The sequence below is a fragment of the Podarcis muralis genome, chromosome 2 (genome assembly GCF_964188315.1).
Source record: "Podarcis muralis chromosome 2, rPodMur119.hap1.1, whole genome shotgun sequence".
NCBI lineage: Eukaryota > Metazoa > Chordata > Lepidosauria > Squamata > Lacertidae > Podarcis > Podarcis muralis.
The window spans coordinates 96,688,837-96,708,655 of NC_135656.1; the positions used below are offsets into that span (position 1 = coordinate 96,688,837).

Genomic DNA, 19,819 nt, shown 5'->3' on the forward strand with positions numbered 1-19,819 from the left:
CAAATAGTCCTCTTTGCCTTTACTGATGACACAGATGCTCCTCTTGAAGGAAATCTGAAAACCACGTCCAGTAAGCTGCGGGACGCTCAACAAATTGCTTGCAGCTCCAGGAACATACAGAACATTACTGATGGTTGTATGCAAACTTGCAAGTTTCACAGTCCCTTCTCCTGCAATTTGCAACGTCCTTCCATCAGCCAGGTGGATCTCACCTTCCTGAGGCTTGAAGGAGATAAAGAGGTGCCGATCCTTTGAGATGTGGCGGGTACAGCCCGAATCAACAACAAAGCTGCCTTTGGCTGTTGGAGCAGCCTTCACAGCAAGCAAACCCTTGTTTTCCACTTGCTTGGGCTTTTGCAGCTTGCCCCCCTGCTGCTCCTGGCCAGCAGACGTGCCTTTAGCCTTTGGTGAAGCTGTGCCAGCGGACATAGCCTTGTCTTCCACTGGCGTGGGCTTTTGCAGCTTGCCCCCCTGCTTCTGGTCAGCAGACGTGCCTTTAGCCTTTGGTGAAGCAGTGCCAGCTAACAAAGCCTTGTTTTCCACTGGCGTGGGCTCTTCACCCTCCCTCTGCTCCTGGCCATCTGCAGACGTCTGTTTACCTTTGCCTTTCCGGCCTCTGCAAAGGCGATGACCTTGGTTCTCACGAGAAACAGAGCTCTCAGCTGCCGACTCCTTGGCTCCCCCTGGAGGCTGGAATGCTGCCTGGGATGACATCACAGTCTGCTCCCCCTGCAGCTTGCAACCGGTGCCCTCAGCATCCCTGCATTCATTCGCATTCTGGGAAACAGCCAGGACCTCCGATGCAGTCAAACTCTGGGCTGGGACGACTGAGTTGTGAGCTTTCATCAAAGCATACCACATTCCACGTGCAGTGGTGTTGCCAGCCAGCGTCTTAATTTCCTCAAGAGATACGGATAAGACTATTACGTCAATCGCCTTCGAATCATCGGCTTTCCATCTCTCTGTCAGAGGAACTGGGGGGGCCTCACTCACGGTATGCCACACCCTAAACTGACGCAGCAAACTCTCACACCATTTTGCCCAGGTTTCATAATTCTGCCCATGTAACTTAAGGCATTCAGCATTTGCCTCAGAAGCTTGGAAAAACTCCATTTCCAGCTTTCTGCTTTAGCCGTGAGTCGTTTTTAACTGCAGAGACTCCTTATCTTGGCAGCCATTAATCACGATGCCTTTTGGCTCGGCTCCCAGGCCAATTAAGCCTTGCCGGAGTTCAAAGGCTCCTTGTTGAGGTAAACAGAAAAGCCTCCGCTCTCGCTGCTTTCGCTTTTCACATACCTCTCAAACGCAGTCTGTTGCAGCTTTACTCTCCTGTAGGTGCTGTGAATCTGGGCCCGAAACCTTGTTGTTGGGAAACTGCCAGGGAGATATTGTCCATCATGGCCCCAAGCCGGCTGCCGAACTTCCATCGATCTCCCGTAGCCAGGCAGATCCAGCAGTTAGCGACACGAAGCCTCAGAAATAGATTGCCACATTCCAGGCTTGTGCACACTGTTCTTTATCAGCAGAAACCACAGCCAGAAAGCTTGCACCGAAGAAGAGCATAATTTACAGATTTTATTTAGCGTTGAACAGAACAAAGAGAAAACATGACCGTTCTGTGTCAGTGTCTCTGACCGACTGAAATCGAAAGGAAACAGCAAGCATAAACATCCTGTAACAGGAAATACGCAGACTCTGTGACTCACAAGCCTGCTCTCTCTTAAGGTGGAACGGAAATATCCTAACAGTTTACCCATAGGGAAGTGATATATGGTGGTCAGAGGGGAAAAGGGAAATTACTTTTTGTTGTTTATATTAAGTCTGCTTTGGCTCAAAATGAAGAATGCCTTTAGTTACCCTTCCCAAGACAGCAGTGTTTGTTAGACATAAATCCCGGAATTGGTTCTGGGTTTGAGGATGAGCAGAGGATGGCAGAAGAAAGTAAGAGACGCCACTACCTGAAGTTAAAGCACACTTGCAAAATGCAATTAACTACGTACTGTTTATCATGCCGTGGTCCTTTTAATCTTACAAATGCATAGTGAGTTGTTGTTTTGCACAATTAATCCTCTGCTGTAATTTGGGTTTCTTTGAAATTAAAGTTCTGTGGAATATAATTCTTAATAATGTGGCTGGCTCTTAAATAATTGTCTTTCTTGTTTTGTTTCTCTCACTCTTCCAGTTATTCCAATGGAAACAGCTGGAGAATCTTTATTTCCGTGAGAAGAAATTTGCTGTTGAGGTTCACGATCCCCGTAGGTAAGCAGTGTGTTTGTGTGCCATATCCAAAACATTCGTTTGTCATGCAGCTGAACCCCTGGGACCTAAATCCATTGCACTGAACACCACAAGTTAATGTTTCGCCGCATATATGGCTAAGCTTGCATTGCTTGTGCCATCCACAGTATTTATCTCTTTGGCGGCACAAAGCGAACATATCACAACCCTTCTTTTCCCTTTTAGCACAAGTGGGTTTCGGTCACCTCATGAAAAGTTGCTGCGTGCACCAGTTTTATAGGACAAATAAAACAAATTCTGGCACACGCTGTAAAAACCTGCTGGGAAATCGCTACAGGCCTGAATCCACTGGAAATGTCTGCTGCAAATCTTCTATGTAAATAAACGAGAGATGTTTAGTATGCGGTTGCAGTTGTGCCTCAATAGCTTGGGCACAATATTTCTAAGACGCCACACTTGCTTGCTTGTATCTAAAACTAACCTAAGAGTACAATACGAAATACATGCTTTAATTGTGACTGTTGTTGTTGCTTTTAAAAAACAACAACAACTAGACATTCATTGTTTATACCACAAAAATTCATATGAACTGCAGAAGTTAAAAAATCCCAAGTCTACACAGTCACACCATAAAAACCACAGGGAGCAGGGGATGAGTATGTTAGGGAAGCTTAAGAGTGCATTCCTATGCATGGCTAATCCAAAGTAAGTTGCATTGAGTTTTGCGTGACTTCAGGGAAGGATGTAATGTTGCTGTTGCATTGATACACTAGGGTTCTACACATCCTTCCCTGAGATGTCCACAGGAGGATGCATTTACTTAGTAAGGTCTTTCTAGAGCAGGGATAGGGAACCTCTGGCCCTCCCAGATGTTTTTGGATGACACTTCTCAGCATCCTTGACCACCAGCCATGCTGGCTGGAGCTGATGGGAACTGGCATCCCACAGCAGACCTAATGTGCGTTATGGAGACCTGGTGGAAGTGGTGGGTGGACCAGATCAGTCTCAGCTGGGCTTGCTTGGGTACTTGGAGCAAGAGCACTGGTCTGCAAGGAGTGGGTGGGGCAGAAGGGAGAGTTGCAGTCATTCATAAAAATTCTGCCTTTCTGCTGAGGCTGGAAGGGCATGCTGTTGGCACACTGCCTATGTAGACTGATGACAAAGATCTGGTTAAAAAATAATCTGTGCATGCTCTGAAGGAGGAGGAGGAAGAGAGGGGTCAGACTGCTTCATGTACATGAAGGGAGTGGTTTTGCATTTGTGACTCAGTTCTCTAACAAAGAGGAAAGTAAAAAAGCCTGGGTGTAACAGAAACCTCTTTCTCACTGAGGTGGCAAACCTGAGTCTGGAGTATACTACTTCAGATTGCAGATCATAATGGGTGTGTGTGTGTGTCATGATCAAATACTTTTCCATGCATAAACTCCAGGTGCTGGTGCTGGCTATTGGCTTCCCCCACTTTAGTATTACCCTTGTAGAGATCAGTAGGGAGGATGGGGACAAAACTTGAATTAATCGGCTTTACCTGCCATTAACTCTTGCTGTGGCGCTGTGGGTTAAACCACAGAGCCTAGGGCTTGCCGATCAGAAGGTCGGCAGTTCGAATCCCCGCGACGGGGTGAGCTTCCGTTGCTCGGTCTCTGCTCCTGCCAACCTAGCAGTTCGAAAGCATGTCAAAGTGCAAGTAGATAAATAGGTACCGCTCCGGCGGGAAGGTAAATGGCATTTCCGTGTGCTGCTCTGGTTCGCCAGAAGCGGCTTAGTCATGCTGGCCACATGACCCAAAAGTTGTATGCCAGCTCCCTCGGCCAATAAAGTGAGATGAGAACCACAACGCCAGAGTCGTCCGCGACTGGACCTAATGGTCAGGGGTCCCTTTACCTTTACCTTTACCTTTAGCACCTACTTTTGGCTTTCCTGCCTTCTACCCTACCATTCCCAAATGGGCAGCAGCAACCCCTGGCTTAGCCCAGGCAATGGGTTTACTAGCTTTTGAGAACTAGTAACAGATAACACCAAAACTGAAAACAGGATTTTTCATAATTTGTGGGGAGGGTGTCATCCTCTCCAGAACAGAGTTGTGTGACTTCATCTGAACTTTTATTTCTTCATTTTTGAAGAAACAGCAAAAAACAGCTTTACGTAGCCTTTTTTTATTATTATTAATGTTTTTAGAATTTCGGTGTCACGGAGGACTTTTGGACAGAGCGGCCTCGTAGTGCAAACCTGGTATGCGAACACTTCTCTGATCAAATCCATCTGGGTTATGGCAATCAGTCAACATCAGTTTTACTTGGACAGGAAACAAAGCAAAGTAAGTTACCCGTCGATAAAGGAATGTTTGGTTGCTGAAAATGCATAGTTTGTCTTTTGCATCAAAAAAATACCTCAAGAGAGATTATATCTGCCTTGCAAATGAGGCCACAACACTATTTTCTTAACCACCTGCTTGCACATATTAGTCATCTGTGTGAACACATCAGAAAAAAAGTCAGCTGTCTTCTAATTTGCAAATACTCCCATCTCATGTCCCGATGGTGAGATAGGCACCTGGTTGGTCTGTGTAAGAAGCCAGTTGCTGGACTAGATCTTTGGTCTGATCCAGCAAGCCTCTTGGGATCATAGGAAACTGCCTTATACAGAGTCAGAACCAATGGTCCATCTGGCTCAGTATTGTCTACACGAATTGGCAGAGGCTCTCTAGATTTGCAGAGAAGACTTCTCTCCCAGTCCCACGTGGAGATGTCGGGGATTGAACCTGGGACCTTCTGCATTCAGGACAGATGCTCTACTACTGAGCCATGGCCCTTCCCTTAAGAACTCTTATTCTGTTCTTATATTCTCATTATTATTATTATTTATACCCCACCCTTTCCGGTTCAGAAAACCGGGCTCAGGGCATCTAACAACAAATTTAAAACACTCAATTGTAAAAGCAGCATAAAACACAGTATAAAAACATGTATAACAATAAAATTCAAAAATCAATTTGGGGAAAATCCATCTAATAAGCATTAGATAGTCACCAGGGCTAGCTGGCTGAATTAGTCCTACGAGGAGGCCAGGGGAGAATTAGCTGTGGGGTCTCAAAGTGGGTAATCTTCATAAAAGGGGAGGGGGAGGGAAGAGAAGGGAAATAAAAGATCAGGCTGAATTCAAATTAAAGGCCAGGCGGAATAGCTCTGTCTTACAGGCCCAACAGAAGGAGGTTATATCCGGAAGGGCCCTAGTCTCATGGGACAGAGCATTCCACTAGGTCGGAGCAATCACTGAGAAGGCCCTGGCCCTGGTGGAGGATAGTCTGACTTCCTTTGGGCCCGGAACCTCTAAACTATGGTAATTCATGGACCTTAAGGACCTCTGTGGGGCATACCAGGAGAGGTGGCCCCGTAAATATGAGGGCCCTGTGCCTAGGGGGCGTTTTTTTATTTTTTATTTTACTGCCTGCTTTCCCTTCTGTTCGTTTTGAGCCTCTAATAGATAGTCAAGTTGGCTTTAGTGATCATTGCCCAGGACATACAAGTTAAATAGTGAGACAGCACACATGTAGCTCTTGGAGTGGAGCAAAAGGTCATCTTCTATTTCCCTTTTGTTTGGAGTCTTCGCTAGGGCTAAGCTGATTGTACACGATCACTCACTATTTGTGCGTGTGTGTGTTTAAATTGTTTTAGGCAAAAATCCCCTCAGCCAGAAGCTTGGACGATATTGCAATGGACTTAACAGAAATGGGAACACCGAAGGTTTCGAAATTAGCCACTTTGGAAGCAAAGAGTCAACTTATTATGGCCAGCAATGGTAGCCTCATCTCCTCAGGTAACACATATTGTTTCGAATGTCTTCTGTTTGGAGTCTAGGTGTCTGTATTATGTAACTCAGTTGCATGTAGTACAAGGAAAATATGTCTTTCCTTAACATGGGTGAAATTCTATTATATCACGCATCCACAATTGCTGTTTTACAACACACACACACCACAATAAGTCATCCTTTCTCTTCCCTGAGCTTGTGCTGATTTGGCAATTTTCTCTCACCCTTTTTATATCCCACTGCATAAAACAACTGTAGTTTCCTAAAACGATTCATTTCTGGCTGTTAACATGCCGCCCTATGGAACCTAGTTCCTCCGCGGGCATAATAGTCATCGTCTTCCATCCCCTGCAGCCCCCCTTCTGCACAGACTTATGGTGAGGGAAGCAAGAGACAGAGCTTGTGATCTCTAAAACAGGTCTCACTGGAGGTAGATTGTTTTCTCCCCTGCCCCTTTCCTGGATTGCTATGTGACAAATATAGCCAGCTTCTGAGAAAGGAAATCCATTCTTGCCTTATCTCCCACTGTCTCACTAATACATACAGTGGTACCTCGCAAGACGAATGCCTCGCAAGACAAAAAACTCGCTAGACGAAAGGGTTTTTTTGTTTTTTGAGCTGCTTCGCAAGACGATTTTCCCTATGGGCTTGCTTCACAAGACGGAAACGTCTTGCAAGTTTGTTTCCTTTTTCTTAACACCGTTAATACAGTTGCGACTTGACTTCGAGGAGCAACTCATAGCACGTGGTGTGGTAGCCTTTTCTGAGGTTTTTAAAGACTTTGGTGATTTTTGAAGCTTTTCCAAAACTTTCCCGACACCGTGCTTCGCAAGACGGAAAAAATCGCAAGACGACAAAACTCACGGAACGAATTAATTTCGTCTTGCGAGGCACCACTGTACGCTTCAGTTACATACGCTTCAGGTTACGGACTCCGCTAACCCAGAAATAGTGCTTCAGGTTAAGAACTTTGCTTCAGGATGAGAACAGAAATTGTGCTCTGGCGGCATGGCAGCAGCAGGAGGCCCCATTAGCTAAAGTGGTGCTTCAGGTTAAGAACAGTTTCAGGTTAAGAACGGACCTCCGGAACGAATTAAGTACTTAACCCGAGGTACCACTGTATGGTGTAGGTCAGTGGTTCCTAAACATTTCCCTCCACAGAACATTTGAAAATTTCTAAGGGTCTTGGCAGATGACTTCATGATATTTCCCACCCCACCCCCCTCTGTTCCTTGTTTTAGCAACTGCAGCATGCTTTTCAAGATAATGTGTGATTTTTAATTGCATTTGATTACTTTTATTTAATTACCTTTTTTTAAAAAAAAAAGTGTTTTGTTGTCCTGCAATTCAAATTCTACAGAATTCAGATTGTAAGTGTGATTCACAGGTGTGCTGCAGGCCACCCAAATGATGCTTTCAGGCTGCTGGTGGTCCACATTCCGCAGTTGGGGAAGCCTTAGTGTAGGCCAGGGATGGGGAACATGTGATCCTCCAGTATGGCCAATGATTAGGGATGATGGGAGCTGTATTCCAGTAACATCTGGAGGTCCATCCCTGGTATAGACCAGCTTTCTTCCATCTTGGGTTCCCAGGCATTATTGGAACTACAGCAACTCCCATGATCCCTGAGCGTTGTCTCAAGTAGCTGGGCTGGGATGCTGGGAGTTGTTGTCCAACAGCATCAGCAGGCCCAAGGTTGAAAATTTCTGGTGTAGTCAACACCACTCCTGCAACACAGGTTTACCTAGGGCAATAGCAGGGCAGTCAGGTATAGTTAGTACCTTCTCCTTCCTGCCCCACCCAAGTGACCGACAGAGGCTTCCTGTATGTCCCCTTCTCCTTCAGCATGCTCTGCCCTTAGGTGCAGCAGCCAACTTGCTGCCCTATATTCTGGGATTTGCAGTGCAAAATGAAAAGCCTAGCTTTGCAGGATTGCACCACTTTGCCCATGAGTTCTCTATAAAACATACCAGACGTCACCTGTATGCACATTTAAAGCGTTGTTTGATGATTAGTTCCTCCTAGTGGTACAGCAATAAAACTGTTAGCACATTTGCAAAGCTAACCAGAGTCCTGTGTGGTTTCGAATTGGATGGGGGACTCGCATGTTGAGATTCCTGCATTGCAGGGGTTTGGACTAGATGGCCAGAGTTCCTTCCAACTCTACAGTTATGATTCTGTGCGATTCTATTGATTCATGTGCAACCCGCAGATCCTGCAACAAATATGGAAAATCTGCTTGGAAGGAGGATTCTAATTGAAAGGTCAAATTGAAGTGCACTTTCTTTTTTGCACAATAATCCATTTTAAGTAGATTCGATGCACTTTCACCTATCCTGGCTGGCAACAGAGCTTTTCCCTTCAATTTAACTCTAGTGCTGTTGTGTCCAACTTTGAAAAGCCCACCTTTAACTAAGAAAAGATGTAAGATGTTAGCCATCCCCACCCCACCCAGCATCTAACTCTTTAAGTCCATAAGGAGGAATGAGTTTACAAATCATTGGATTTTACAGGGTCTCAAGATTCAGAGGCCAGCGAAGAGCAAAAGAAAGAGAAAATCTTGGAGCTGAAAAAGAAAGAAAAGCTTTTGCAGGAGAAGCTTTTGCAGAAAGTTGATGAACTGAAGAAAATCTGCCTGCGGGAAGCGGTGAGACCTGTTGCTTGCTTTTCTTTAGCGTGGGTCCAGGACAGGGCTTGTCGCTCAGGGGCAGGACATCTGCTTTGCATGCAGAAGGTCCGAGGTTCAACCCCCAATATATCCCAGGTAGGGCCAGGAAAGACTCTTGCCTGAAACTTCAGAGAACAGCTGCCAGCCAAGGTCGTCAGTAGTGAGCTAGGTGAACCCAGCGCTCTGAGTGCATGAGGCAGATTGATGTCCACACTCATTTTTCCTAATACTGCTTTTCTTCCCCTCCATAGGAGCTCACTGGGAAAATGCCAAAGGAATACCCCCTGGGTACAGGAGAGAAACCACCTCAGGTCAGAAGGCGTGTAGGCACAGCCTTCAAATTGGATGGCAACCTGCTTCCCAGCGAGGAGGTATGTGCAAGCCCCGTTGCAGGTTTCACTTACTTTACAAGGCTGTAAAACGTGTGTCATTGGGACCATCTCCCAGATGCCGTGTCTTACGTTGGCTTCACAGCTTCTTGGTTTTGGTTTGCGTTGGGTCAGTGAAGGGAAATCCCAGATAGGACGATTGCTGGAAATCTGTGTAGACATGTTCTGAAACAAAGATTAAGCCTCACTTAATTATTTATGTGCAGAATTCAGCCCTTGCATAATGGCTTTAAAAGCTATCTGGCCTCAGTAAAGATTTGAATATTTAAATTGCTGGGAATTTCGGCCAGTAGTTTCACTAAAGCGTTTAACACATAGGGGCGTGCTTAATAGATTTTCTTCTGCCAAATTACATTGTGGTTGAGAAACTGCACTCATTTTACCTCTCCTGGGAAGCTGGGAAAACGCACATACTTCACCTCTCCTAGGGAGTTGATAACTTGGGGGCGGGGTTCCTGCCCCATAAGGGAGGGTGGGGCTCAAATTCTGTTTTTTGTTGTTGTTTTTTATAAAATATTTATTAAAGATTTTAAACATTATAATCACCCGACACATATAAACCCATCACCAAAGATACAATAAACAAAGAAAGACATAAAAAAGAAAAAGTTAACACCTAATACAAAGAACATAACCATATTTTCATCACTTTTTGGACTTCCTCACATCTCCCGTTCCTGCGTTCCTGGTTTGTAAAATTTTAAACAGCAAATTATCACCTTGTTTCGATTTCTTATTTTCAATTCTTCCAATATTCTGTCTCTAATTTTGAGTACTTTTATCAAAAACTTAAATACTTAATCTAAACATAACATTTACTCCAAAATTTTGCTTCTTCTCTAGTCTCATCTCATATTCCTTTCATCTAGTTTGCTGGTGCCATGTTATTTTCAATCTTACATCCTTCCTAACATTCATACAGTTTACAGTGTTTTTGTAAATAGTCCTTAAATTTTTTCCAATCCTCTTCCACCACTTCCTCTCCCAGGTCTCGGGAGGCTCAAATTCTGCACTTGCTACTTCTGTAGCTCTGACCTCTTGGTCTGTCCTTCAAAGTTGTTTCACATTTACTTTGCGAAATCCTTGATTCCCACATATTCCTCATGGATTTGAAAGGCAACCATTTCTGTTGGCTGCCAGATCCCATTATGGTGCCAACTCGGAGCTAATGTAGGAAATGATATAGGGACATTGGCATGCTGGAATACAGCCCTCTTCACACATGACTGCAGAGTGGAACCAAGCCCAAGCAAGTTGCATGGGTTTTTGTTTTACCCAATTGGCACTCTGTTAAGGATACACTCAGAGACTGGCACTCACCATGCTTGCTTGCTTGCTTTATGCACGTAACGTCCCCTGTAATGCGTAAGCGGGAGCAGTTCCTAAGCTAGGAGCACTAAAATAAGCTCCAAATTTGGGGTTTCAAACCCTGTTGCCACACGCAGCTACCCCCACTTCACAATACAGGTAACTCACTACTTGCGCACGTTTAATTTGTGCAGCTTTACGCTCTTGGCAGAAGAATATTAAAAAATAAGAAAGGGGGTGGGTGCCTTGGAAAAATAACTTTGGCAATCCAAAGTTATAAAAATAACTTTGGCAATCCATTGAACTCAAAGTGTTTTGACTATACGCGATTTTGACTTTATGTGTAATCCCTGAAACGTAACTCCTGCGTCACTTGAGTGTCACCTGTGCTATAATGTTTACCCCCTTTAGAAGGATTCCCTTTTGCTCCCCTCACCTACAGAATCTTAAAGCTATCCTACCCTACCACTGATGGATTGGGTGGGAAAGACATAGCTAGAGTGCGATTTGGCACTCTGGCTACGGGTTCCTCCTGTTTGTTCACCATTCATCCTCGATTTGCTTGCACATAGCTTGCATGGTGGGTAGACTTTACTAAGCATTCATTCTGATTTGTTTTCGGGGCAGTTACATGGCACAATGAGCATTCATCCTGTTTTCGCTTATGGAGGTGTTTACATGTCTTCCCATTAATCATTTGCTCTTCCCACACTTTTCAAAGCATTTCCCCACCGCTTTGCAAACGTTAAATGTGCAAGCCTAAAGTTCCAGTGTGCTCTTGAATTCCTCCCACAGTATACTGACAGTCTGTAGGTGCATCCTGTGTTGACAAGCATTTATTGGGCGGGGGAGACACAAATCATTTGCAGTTCTGACAAAGAGCTAAAGTAATCTTTTCATTGCATGTATGATGCAATTTATGATTATGTTGAAGGACTGGGATAATGGCAACTAGGTCCCCCATGTTCCATGCTCAATAATAGTATAGCGAGATGGCTGCAGAGGCTGCCTGGGGCAAGTGCTTAGCTTCTCTGGGTCTTGTTTGCTTCAGATTGATGCTTCTTATATAAGATATGGGAACACTGTTGCCAAAGTCACAAATATGTGTTGTTTGGAGAACTTGTGGAAGCCAGAAGCAGATTTCTCTTTTAGAGAAAGATGCCACGTATTCTGGTTTTCACCTTATCCTTCTGTATTTCAAACAGTAACTTGCCCTGAAGGCTGGCTGGCTTTTACTTTCTTGTGGCTAATGGGTTATTTACACCTCTCTGTCAGTAGGATCCCATTCCCTTATGTGAGGATAGCATAAACCGAGGTCCTTGTTTGTATATATGAACATGAATGCTTTTGAATCATAATTGTCTGGTAAATAATAAGGAGTGCTTTGGGGTTTATATGTGTGTGCCTCCTTTCATCTGGTCTCTTCATAATTGTTTACAAACACTGAGTAATAAAGCTTCCAGCATTATGGGCATCATTATATTGATGTTTACACCTTGCTAACCCTTTTGTAGAGAAGCCTGGCAACAGGTTGTCCTTAGCATAGCAATGCAAACGCTTTACTGGCAATGGAGAGAGTCTGGTGTTTAGCTTTTGGCAGATGTTCTGAAAACGGGTGTGAAATGTTGGCCTTTTATAAATACCCTGGCTTACCACATCAGGCCACCCAGTGCTACGTACAGATGAGTCTACAAGCCCTCCCTATTCTTTGTTGCACATCCTGGAGTCAATTTTTTGTTGTTGTTCAAACCTCAAAAGACCAAAGACTTGGCTTAAATTCAGGTTCCAAACAGGGAAATCCCGATTTTATTTTACTTTATTTTGGCTCCGTAGGACCCAGCTCTGCAGAATCTGGAAAGCAACTTTTTCATACAGCAAAAGATGGTGGAAGCCGTGAAGAAACTTTCCAGTGAGCCAGACCTATGCAAAAATGTGAAGAAGAAGAGGAAACAGGAGTACATAGAGGCAGTGAAAAAGCTTCAGGAGATTGAAAATTCCATTAATGAGTATAGGATCAAGTGTGGAAAGAAGCCTACACAGAAATCAACCCTGACCTTACCAGGTATCAGAGATCTAACAACATTCTTATGAGGATGAGGAGGCTGGGAGGTTGGGGAGAGAGAATCTGTTTTTCAAGTACTTTTTGTTGGGTGTGTTTTTCTCTTGTGGAAGAAAAACATGGTTTTAATACCAACAGCAGGCAAAGATGCAGTCCTGCCCACCAGAAACCAGAGCCTCTGCGTTCAGCAAAGTCTGGAGCTTACCTGTAATCTGGCTGCCGTGTTTTATGTAAGATGTGGTTAAAAGGGAACAGAGTCTCAAAGTGCAGCACAAGCGCTGGCATGTTCGAGGGAGAACGCAAACCAACGAATTGCTGTATGTCGAAGGGCTGGCGGCATCTCCCAGCCGAAACTAGTGTGGTACCTTGTTCTGTTGAGTATCGGATGCTGATTTTAGCAGAAATTGTTGTGTGATCTCTTGGCTAATGCTGGGCGCATTATGAATCAAGCACATAATTAAAGCTAGGTCTTAAGACGTGTAAGAAAAGTTGGCAGCAAGGGGAAGGGGTGTGTGTGTGTGTGTGTGTGTGTGTGTGTGTGTGTGTGTGTAGATGGTGTCTGGTTGTGAATTCCCAGCAAGATAGCAAGAATGAAGCGTGCATAGTTTTATATGTCAGTTGTCTTTAAGAGTTTGTAAAGTAAGGACGTTGTAATGAGACAGTGCCTATATAAGAAACCCATTGTGAAAGAGGATTGTAAGGTGCTTGTAAGCACTGCTTTTTTTTCTAAGGTGATTTTAGAGGAGGCTGGTCCCCCTGAACAGGGGACAATCTAGGGCCAGTTGTATAATACACAGCAGGGTGAATAAATACTGGCTAGATGATGCACAGCAGTCATCATCTGCCCAGGGGCTCTTAAAAAAAGAACAAGAAGCTCCTGAGTCCCAAATATGGCTTTTGAGAAGTCCAAATTAGGCCTCTTCAGTTTCCAAACCAAGTTGTTCCAACTAGCCCTATAGCTGCTTCCCTTTGATGTGCCACTATGCCGTCATTTCTACGCACAGCAGCCATTTTTACAACTGCGTGTATGTTCATGTAGCCGTGAGTAGCTGGCAGGGCATCTTTTATTACATGTAGATAATAACGTGACTTCAGTATTGTATTACCTGGGTGCCTTTCAATGAACTGAAAATTTTAAGTCAACAGTAATGGGTTGGATGCAGAGACAAGCAAGAGGAATGCTTCTTGTGCAGTGGGGATTTCCTGCCTCCTTCGGAAACCCTGTTACAGCCCCTTGAACCTCCTGGCATAGGATGGGGCATACGAGATGTAACCAGCTATGTTCTTAGATAAATAAGGTATACTATTCATGTATCAAATCATAAATTTCAACGGAAGTAACTCATAAAGTTCAACAAACAAACAAAGCAGAAGACCCAGTGGATCAGATAATTCTCTAGTCAGTTCATGCATAAGGTCCATCCGTGTAATGGTGTCTATTCCACCTGTCTGTTCATAAGGTCCAAACACATATGAGCTTTAACTACTGATGAAGCCCAGGATGGCAAAACAAGGCCATTATTCCATAAATCCATGTCTTAGACTCTGTGAAAGAATTCCGTGGAACTGTAACAACCTTTCATGTGGATTGTTTGGACCTTATGAACAGACACCATTACACGGATGGACCTTATGCATGAACTGACTAGAGAATGATCTGATCCACTGGGTCTTCTGCTTTGTTCGTTTGTTGAACTTTATGAGTTACTTCCATTGAAATTTATGATTTGATACATGAATAGTATACCTTACTTATCTAAGAACACAGCCGGTTATGTCTTGTGTGTTTATTGAGTATGCTTTACGTGACCATAGGTCTGTTTGTTGTTGTTTTGATAGGATGGGGCATGGCAGGCTGCTGAAGCAGGATGGGGGGGGGGGAGGAATTTGGCACGGCTGCTTTAGGCACACTTGCACTATTTTAACTACGAGACAAAAGTGGCCTGGTTTGGCTATGGATGGCATCCTGATGGCCCCTTCCATTCAGGTATTTTACCCCAGGCTGCCCTGGGAACTGATGCAGAGCCATTTGTTTCACCTAGCCGTCAACACCTATGTGCCGGGCAGACACGTGGGAGGATGAATGCAGGAAAATGCATGGGCCTGAGTGGTTGGTCCAGAGGTGGTTCCTGCATTTTGAAATGGCACTGAAATGTACAGAGGAGAGCTCCCTGAAATGACTCAGGCGTTGGGAAACAAACCGGATCAGGCAGGAGCATGAAGAGTACAATTTAGCACAGTTTATCAAATTGAAGATTAAGAGGATTAGGGTGATGGTGGTTATGGCACCTTCATGGGGAGAAAATGGCTGGATACCAAAATGGACTCTTTAATCAAGCCAAGGAAAGCCTAAAAGGTGCTAATTGCTGGGAGCAAAAGCTGGACAATCGGCATGAAGGCCAAGACATGGGTCAGTTTCAATGTTGGGTGCCTGCCAATGAAAGCCAGTTCCTTCTGCACTGTAGTTGACTAGCAGTTTCACACTGACTTGCAACTGAACCATGTTATTTGCCCAGCAGGCCTGCACAACTTGCTTATCTGACATCAGTATGGTTTCTGGCATGCTGTTGGCATCCACTCATCTCTGATTTTAAAGCTAAGAGTTTGTACTTCACCCTTTGTATGTAATGTCACATAGGATTGTGGCAAAGGGATAGATGGAGAGAAAAAAAACGCTTTTGAAATGTCCATTACCATGATGTGTTTGGGGAAACACTAATAAAAGGATATGACATGGTGATTACAAACTAGGAACTCCCTTCTGTGCTAAAGTGGCCTAAGCAATGCAGTTGTAACCTCCATTGTTTAAACATGAGATCACTGAACAATAATTCCTTGCAAAATGTTCAGGAATGCAAAAATCACAGTGTTGTTATCATCAGGGTAAAGGGGAAAATATCAAGGGATATGATAATGACACAAAGAGTAATAATTGGCGTCCATTACTATAGATTATCCTGATGCTTGCCTTTGCACTTAAGAGTCCTATGATTCAATAAAATGGTGTAAGTAGCAAGACAGGAAGTTCCTTCTAGGCTAGTTTAGAATGGGTTGGGTGCTGCCATTGCAACCCCCAGTGTTTACACATGAGAGAGGGTGAATTTAGAATATATCCCCTTATCTTAGAAGTGTTGTTTGTAAGAAAATAAGATGTCTCTTAGAATTGGGATCTTGGGTATCACAAAATATTCTTCCCTACTTCAAAGAACAAAGTGAGGATGATGAAAGTTTTTTGAGGACTGCTTTGAACAAAGACACGGGAACAGAATGATGCATCAAGGCAAAAAGCTAAAGGGGACAAAATACACATAATAGAGAGAGAGGAGAGAGAAAGAGCTTTGTGTATAGAAGTTCATGGAAAGAAGACAGAGTAAGCAAGCCTGGTTGTATTTCAGCACTTGTTTACAGTCATGAGGAACCAGAGGATTGATTTTGAGTGTCAAAAGAAAAGGATTGCAGAATTTGGGACACTCGTGGCTGCCTTAACATGTCGAAAAATATCCTATTTTTTATTATTAAGTACTGATTTGCAATTATTTTATTGATTTCTGTTTACCATTATTATTTATCATGCTATTTGCTAGACAAAGAAAAAACTTGGCCTACAGTAGGTAGTGTCTGCCATTTCTCAAGTTCATTGCCTGTCTTTTCTCATTGTGGGCAGTGACTACCTAGCCTTGTAAGAGATCAGCAATGTTCTCCATCAGTTTCTGCCAAGTGCTCTTCCAAACACTCTGCAAGCAGCTTGTGTGGCTGCTGGTTGCCACCTCATCCTTCTGAAATCTGCCAGTGTAAAAAAGAGGTGAATAGTTCTTTTCGAAAGTTTGCCGATTTAGCTTTCTGGTTCAGCAATTAATCTGTTGCAGCTGTGTCTTTCTGGAGCTGCTCAACAGAAAACACAGTTGTGGATAGATCAAATGTATTTGGCAGCCATAGCCACAGTTTTGTTGGTCTTGCTTGTGCTGGGCTGTCTGCTGGCGCATCCTGGGTGATGGTAAAAGGCTCTGGTATGACTCCTGTGCATTTCATAGTGGTGAACATTTGTGCAGAGTGCAGCAAATGTTATGCGTGTGGCCCAGTATCAATGGACACTATTGTAACATAGAGAAGAATTTTAAAAATTGCCAACAGCTGATTTGTTTGGCATTATTCTTCACAGAATCTGAGACTAGTTAGATTCTCCAACACACCTGCTATCAAAAGGCAGTTCTGGGTTCTATTTTTTCCTGGTTGTTTTTAAGTTGTGGGGCTGTATTTATGTTTGTTCTTAGTACTCCCATTGGTAATTTGGTAATTATATCAGAACCTGTAAATATACACAAACCTAAGTGAGTGAACCCAACAACTGTGCCCTGTGTTTAATATTCCAGATTGCAACATTTGTCTTTTTTAAAGCTTTTTTCTTTTCTTTCCCCCCCCCCCTAGATGAAATCATCCCTTCTGAGAGCAGCTCTTTGTCTGACACAACAACATTTGAAGATGGTACGTGGCTTTTGCTTTTCAACGCAAGCGGATAAAACACAGCAAAGTTGGGAATGTCCCAGCTCCCTAATTTTACACTGTGTATTCTTAGGGAACTGGCTATTCCCCCTGCAACAGCCCACGACTGGAATGTATTGTACAGAGCCTTTAAAAAAAGCCAGGCTTATTTCTAAAGACAGCATGAGTATTTCTGTCTGTTCCTTTTCTTTAAGAACAGGAGTGGGGAACCTGTGCCCCACCAGGGGTTGTTGGTCTCCAACAGCCCCAGCCAGCATGATCAACGGTCAGGGATGGTGGAAGTTGTAGACCAGCAACATCTGGAGGACCACAGACTCACCATCCCTGACCTAGAGAAACAGGAAGGTACTGGCTGTACATAACACTGGATTAGCACATAAGACTTGGGCAGCTGACAAAGTTTACTGAAGTTGGTTTATCCCTCCCATGAGGGATACTCTCAGCTGGCCACTTTGCCATTGCAAAGAGAGAGACATGCTTTTTTGCCCATTTCCTCTCTGCCCCCCCCCCCTTGAACACTTGCAATAAATATACACATTCACTGTCCAGCAGAATACTTACAAATATGCACATACTTGGGCGTCATCTAGGGGTGTTGAGCTTTTTTCTTCTTCTTCAAAATCTCAAAAGAAGACTTTTGGGGCTATTTATAATGAACTTTGCCAAAATCTACACTTCCAATATGAGCTGCCATACGTCCTGATTTTCCCGGACATTTCAGTGCTTTCCTCCCTGGTACTGTTTACAAGGGCTGAATACCAGCTATGTCCAGCAAATTCTGGATGTATGGCAACCCTATTTTTCCCCTCTCCCTTTATCACTGCCACCATTACTGTTGCCTAAGATTGAGCCCCATGATATCCTGTGAACATTGCGCTGAACAGCAAAGTTTATGGCGATCCTGAGCTAACCTTGAGCCATTTTCTGAAAAGGACTTAACTGCTAATTTGTTGAGAATAAGAAGAAATCTGGCATGCTAATGCAATCTCTCAATCTCCTTGAGAGATATAGCTCCCTGTTTAACACACAAACAAGTGATTATTATCCATTTTATATACATTTTTAAGGATTCCCATGATTTATTTAATTGCCATAATGACATCTGGGTTGTGTGTTTCCTGCCAGCTGACAACAGGCAGGGTTAGCCATACTCCTTCATCTAGTCATTAGCTGTCTAGAAACACCCTCCGTCCCTCCCTTCCCATTCATTATTGCTTAGACAGATAACCTGTAACTTTAGTGCTCAAACTCCTACAGTGCGAATTGTTCTGTAGCTTTGATCCGGCAAGCTTTTTCTAATTGGCCAGTCCCAATTGGCTGTGGTTCCGCCAATAATGGAATGACCTAGATGACTCCCTTTTTAATATATCTGATCTTGCTTCTTCTGAGTCATCAAGAAAAGGACTTAGTCCTCAGCTTTTCTTTTTTCTTTGCAAAAACGTTCACTCTTGGAGCTCATGCCGATTTCAGACGTAGAATAGAATTAACTGGTAGTGATAGCTTGGTTTGCCCACAAGTGTTTTAGATTGTCCAGCTAATAAAACAGTAGTGCTCTTTTTAATAATAATAATAAATATTTCCACTTAAGAGCAGGAGATCTGTGTCCTGCAGACTTTTAGAAAAGCTTGCTCCCTGGGCATCTAGCCATGAAAGAAATATATATATATATATATATATATATATATATATATATATATATATGCAGGTTTTGGTGTCCTCGGGTGTCTTCCCGTGTAAAAGTTGGGGTGTCTAGGCGACGTTTCGACGAGGTCTCACTCGTCATCTTCAGGCTGGTGCTTTCGGCTTCTTGTTACTGGAACAGAGCAGGATCTCAGTGTTTGAGTTCCTATAAATACTGTTGAGGAGGTGTGGTGTCTAGCCTCCAATGTTCTGGGCAGAGAGGAAGTTCCCAGGCTAGTGTGCCTTTTCTTCTTTTGTTCCTTAATTACTTGAGGGATATCTTGAGTGATTTCTTGAGTGATATCCTGAGTACCACTTAGGTGGGTCATTAGGTGTGGATTAGTTGCTAAAGCCTTTGTGTCTTGACCTCTTGAACTTTGTGAAGAGTTTTTCTGAGAAGATGGCTGTACTGCACTTAGTTGTGCTCTGGCTTGGCTTCGTGTATAGGGGCGAGCTGTGGTTTTGTGGCCTGTGCCAGCCAGATCTGTGTAGGGATTGCAGGGGGGTGCAGCATCCGGAGGTGCCACCATGGTTTGGCTACTGGATGGTGTCTGTAATTTATCTGTGGAGAGGGTCTGGGTTTGGGTCTGGTGTGGTTGATTGGTGATGGCGTTCTGTGTGCCTCTGGATCTGGTGTCAGTTTTTGTGGGGAGGGCTAATTTCCAGATGTCTGGCAAGCGGGATGTGTCGTCACGCTTGTTCATGTTGTGAGGGTGTTTCTCTATCTCGATGGCTTCCATGATTATTCTCTTGTGGTGATGTTCCATGTTAAAGAGCAATTTGGAATCTGCAAAATTAATTTCGTGTCCTGTTTCTTTCATGTGTTGGAAAAGAGAGGAAGTTTTTTCTTCTTTTTTGACGGCATTCTTGTGTTCTGCAATACGTGCATTTATTCGTCTGTTTGTTTGTCCAATGTACGTGGCTGGGCAGACTTTGCAGGGTATTTCATAGACCCCTTGGTTTTCCAACTGGATTTTATCCTTGGGGTTTCTGAGGATATTCGCTATTTTTTGGTTGGTGCAAAAGGCTGTTTTGATATTGTGTTTATGGAGGATTTTGCTAATTTTATCTGTAGTGCCCTTGATATAAGGAAGGAGGGCCATGCCATTGTTTTCTTCTGTGTCTTGGTTTTTGGGGGGTGTTTCTTTTTGGATTAGCTTCGTAACCCTG

At 43.8% G+C, this 19,819-nt stretch overlaps 1 protein-coding gene across 6 annotated transcripts in view; it reads left to right on the top strand.

Annotated features, from left to right (window-relative positions):
• Positions 1 to 19,819, top strand: part of FRMD4B (FERM domain containing 4B) — a 235,277-nt gene that overhangs the window by 200,727 nt on the left and 14,731 nt on the right. For all 6 annotated transcript variants that reach the window (XM_028719421.2, XM_077925045.1, XM_028719428.2 and 3 more), the window contains 7 exons: positions 2,183 to 2,259; positions 4,414 to 4,552; positions 5,910 to 6,051; positions 8,559 to 8,692; positions 8,965 to 9,084; positions 12,244 to 12,472; positions 16,895 to 16,951. In XM_028719421.2, the coding sequence (XP_028575254.2) occupies positions 2,183 to 2,259; positions 4,414 to 4,552; positions 5,910 to 6,051; positions 8,559 to 8,692; positions 8,965 to 9,084; positions 12,244 to 12,472; positions 16,895 to 16,951 (898 nt within the window). The remainder of the gene's footprint in view (positions 1 to 2,182; positions 2,260 to 4,413; positions 4,553 to 5,909; positions 6,052 to 8,558; positions 8,693 to 8,964; positions 9,085 to 12,243; positions 12,473 to 16,894; positions 16,952 to 19,819) is intronic.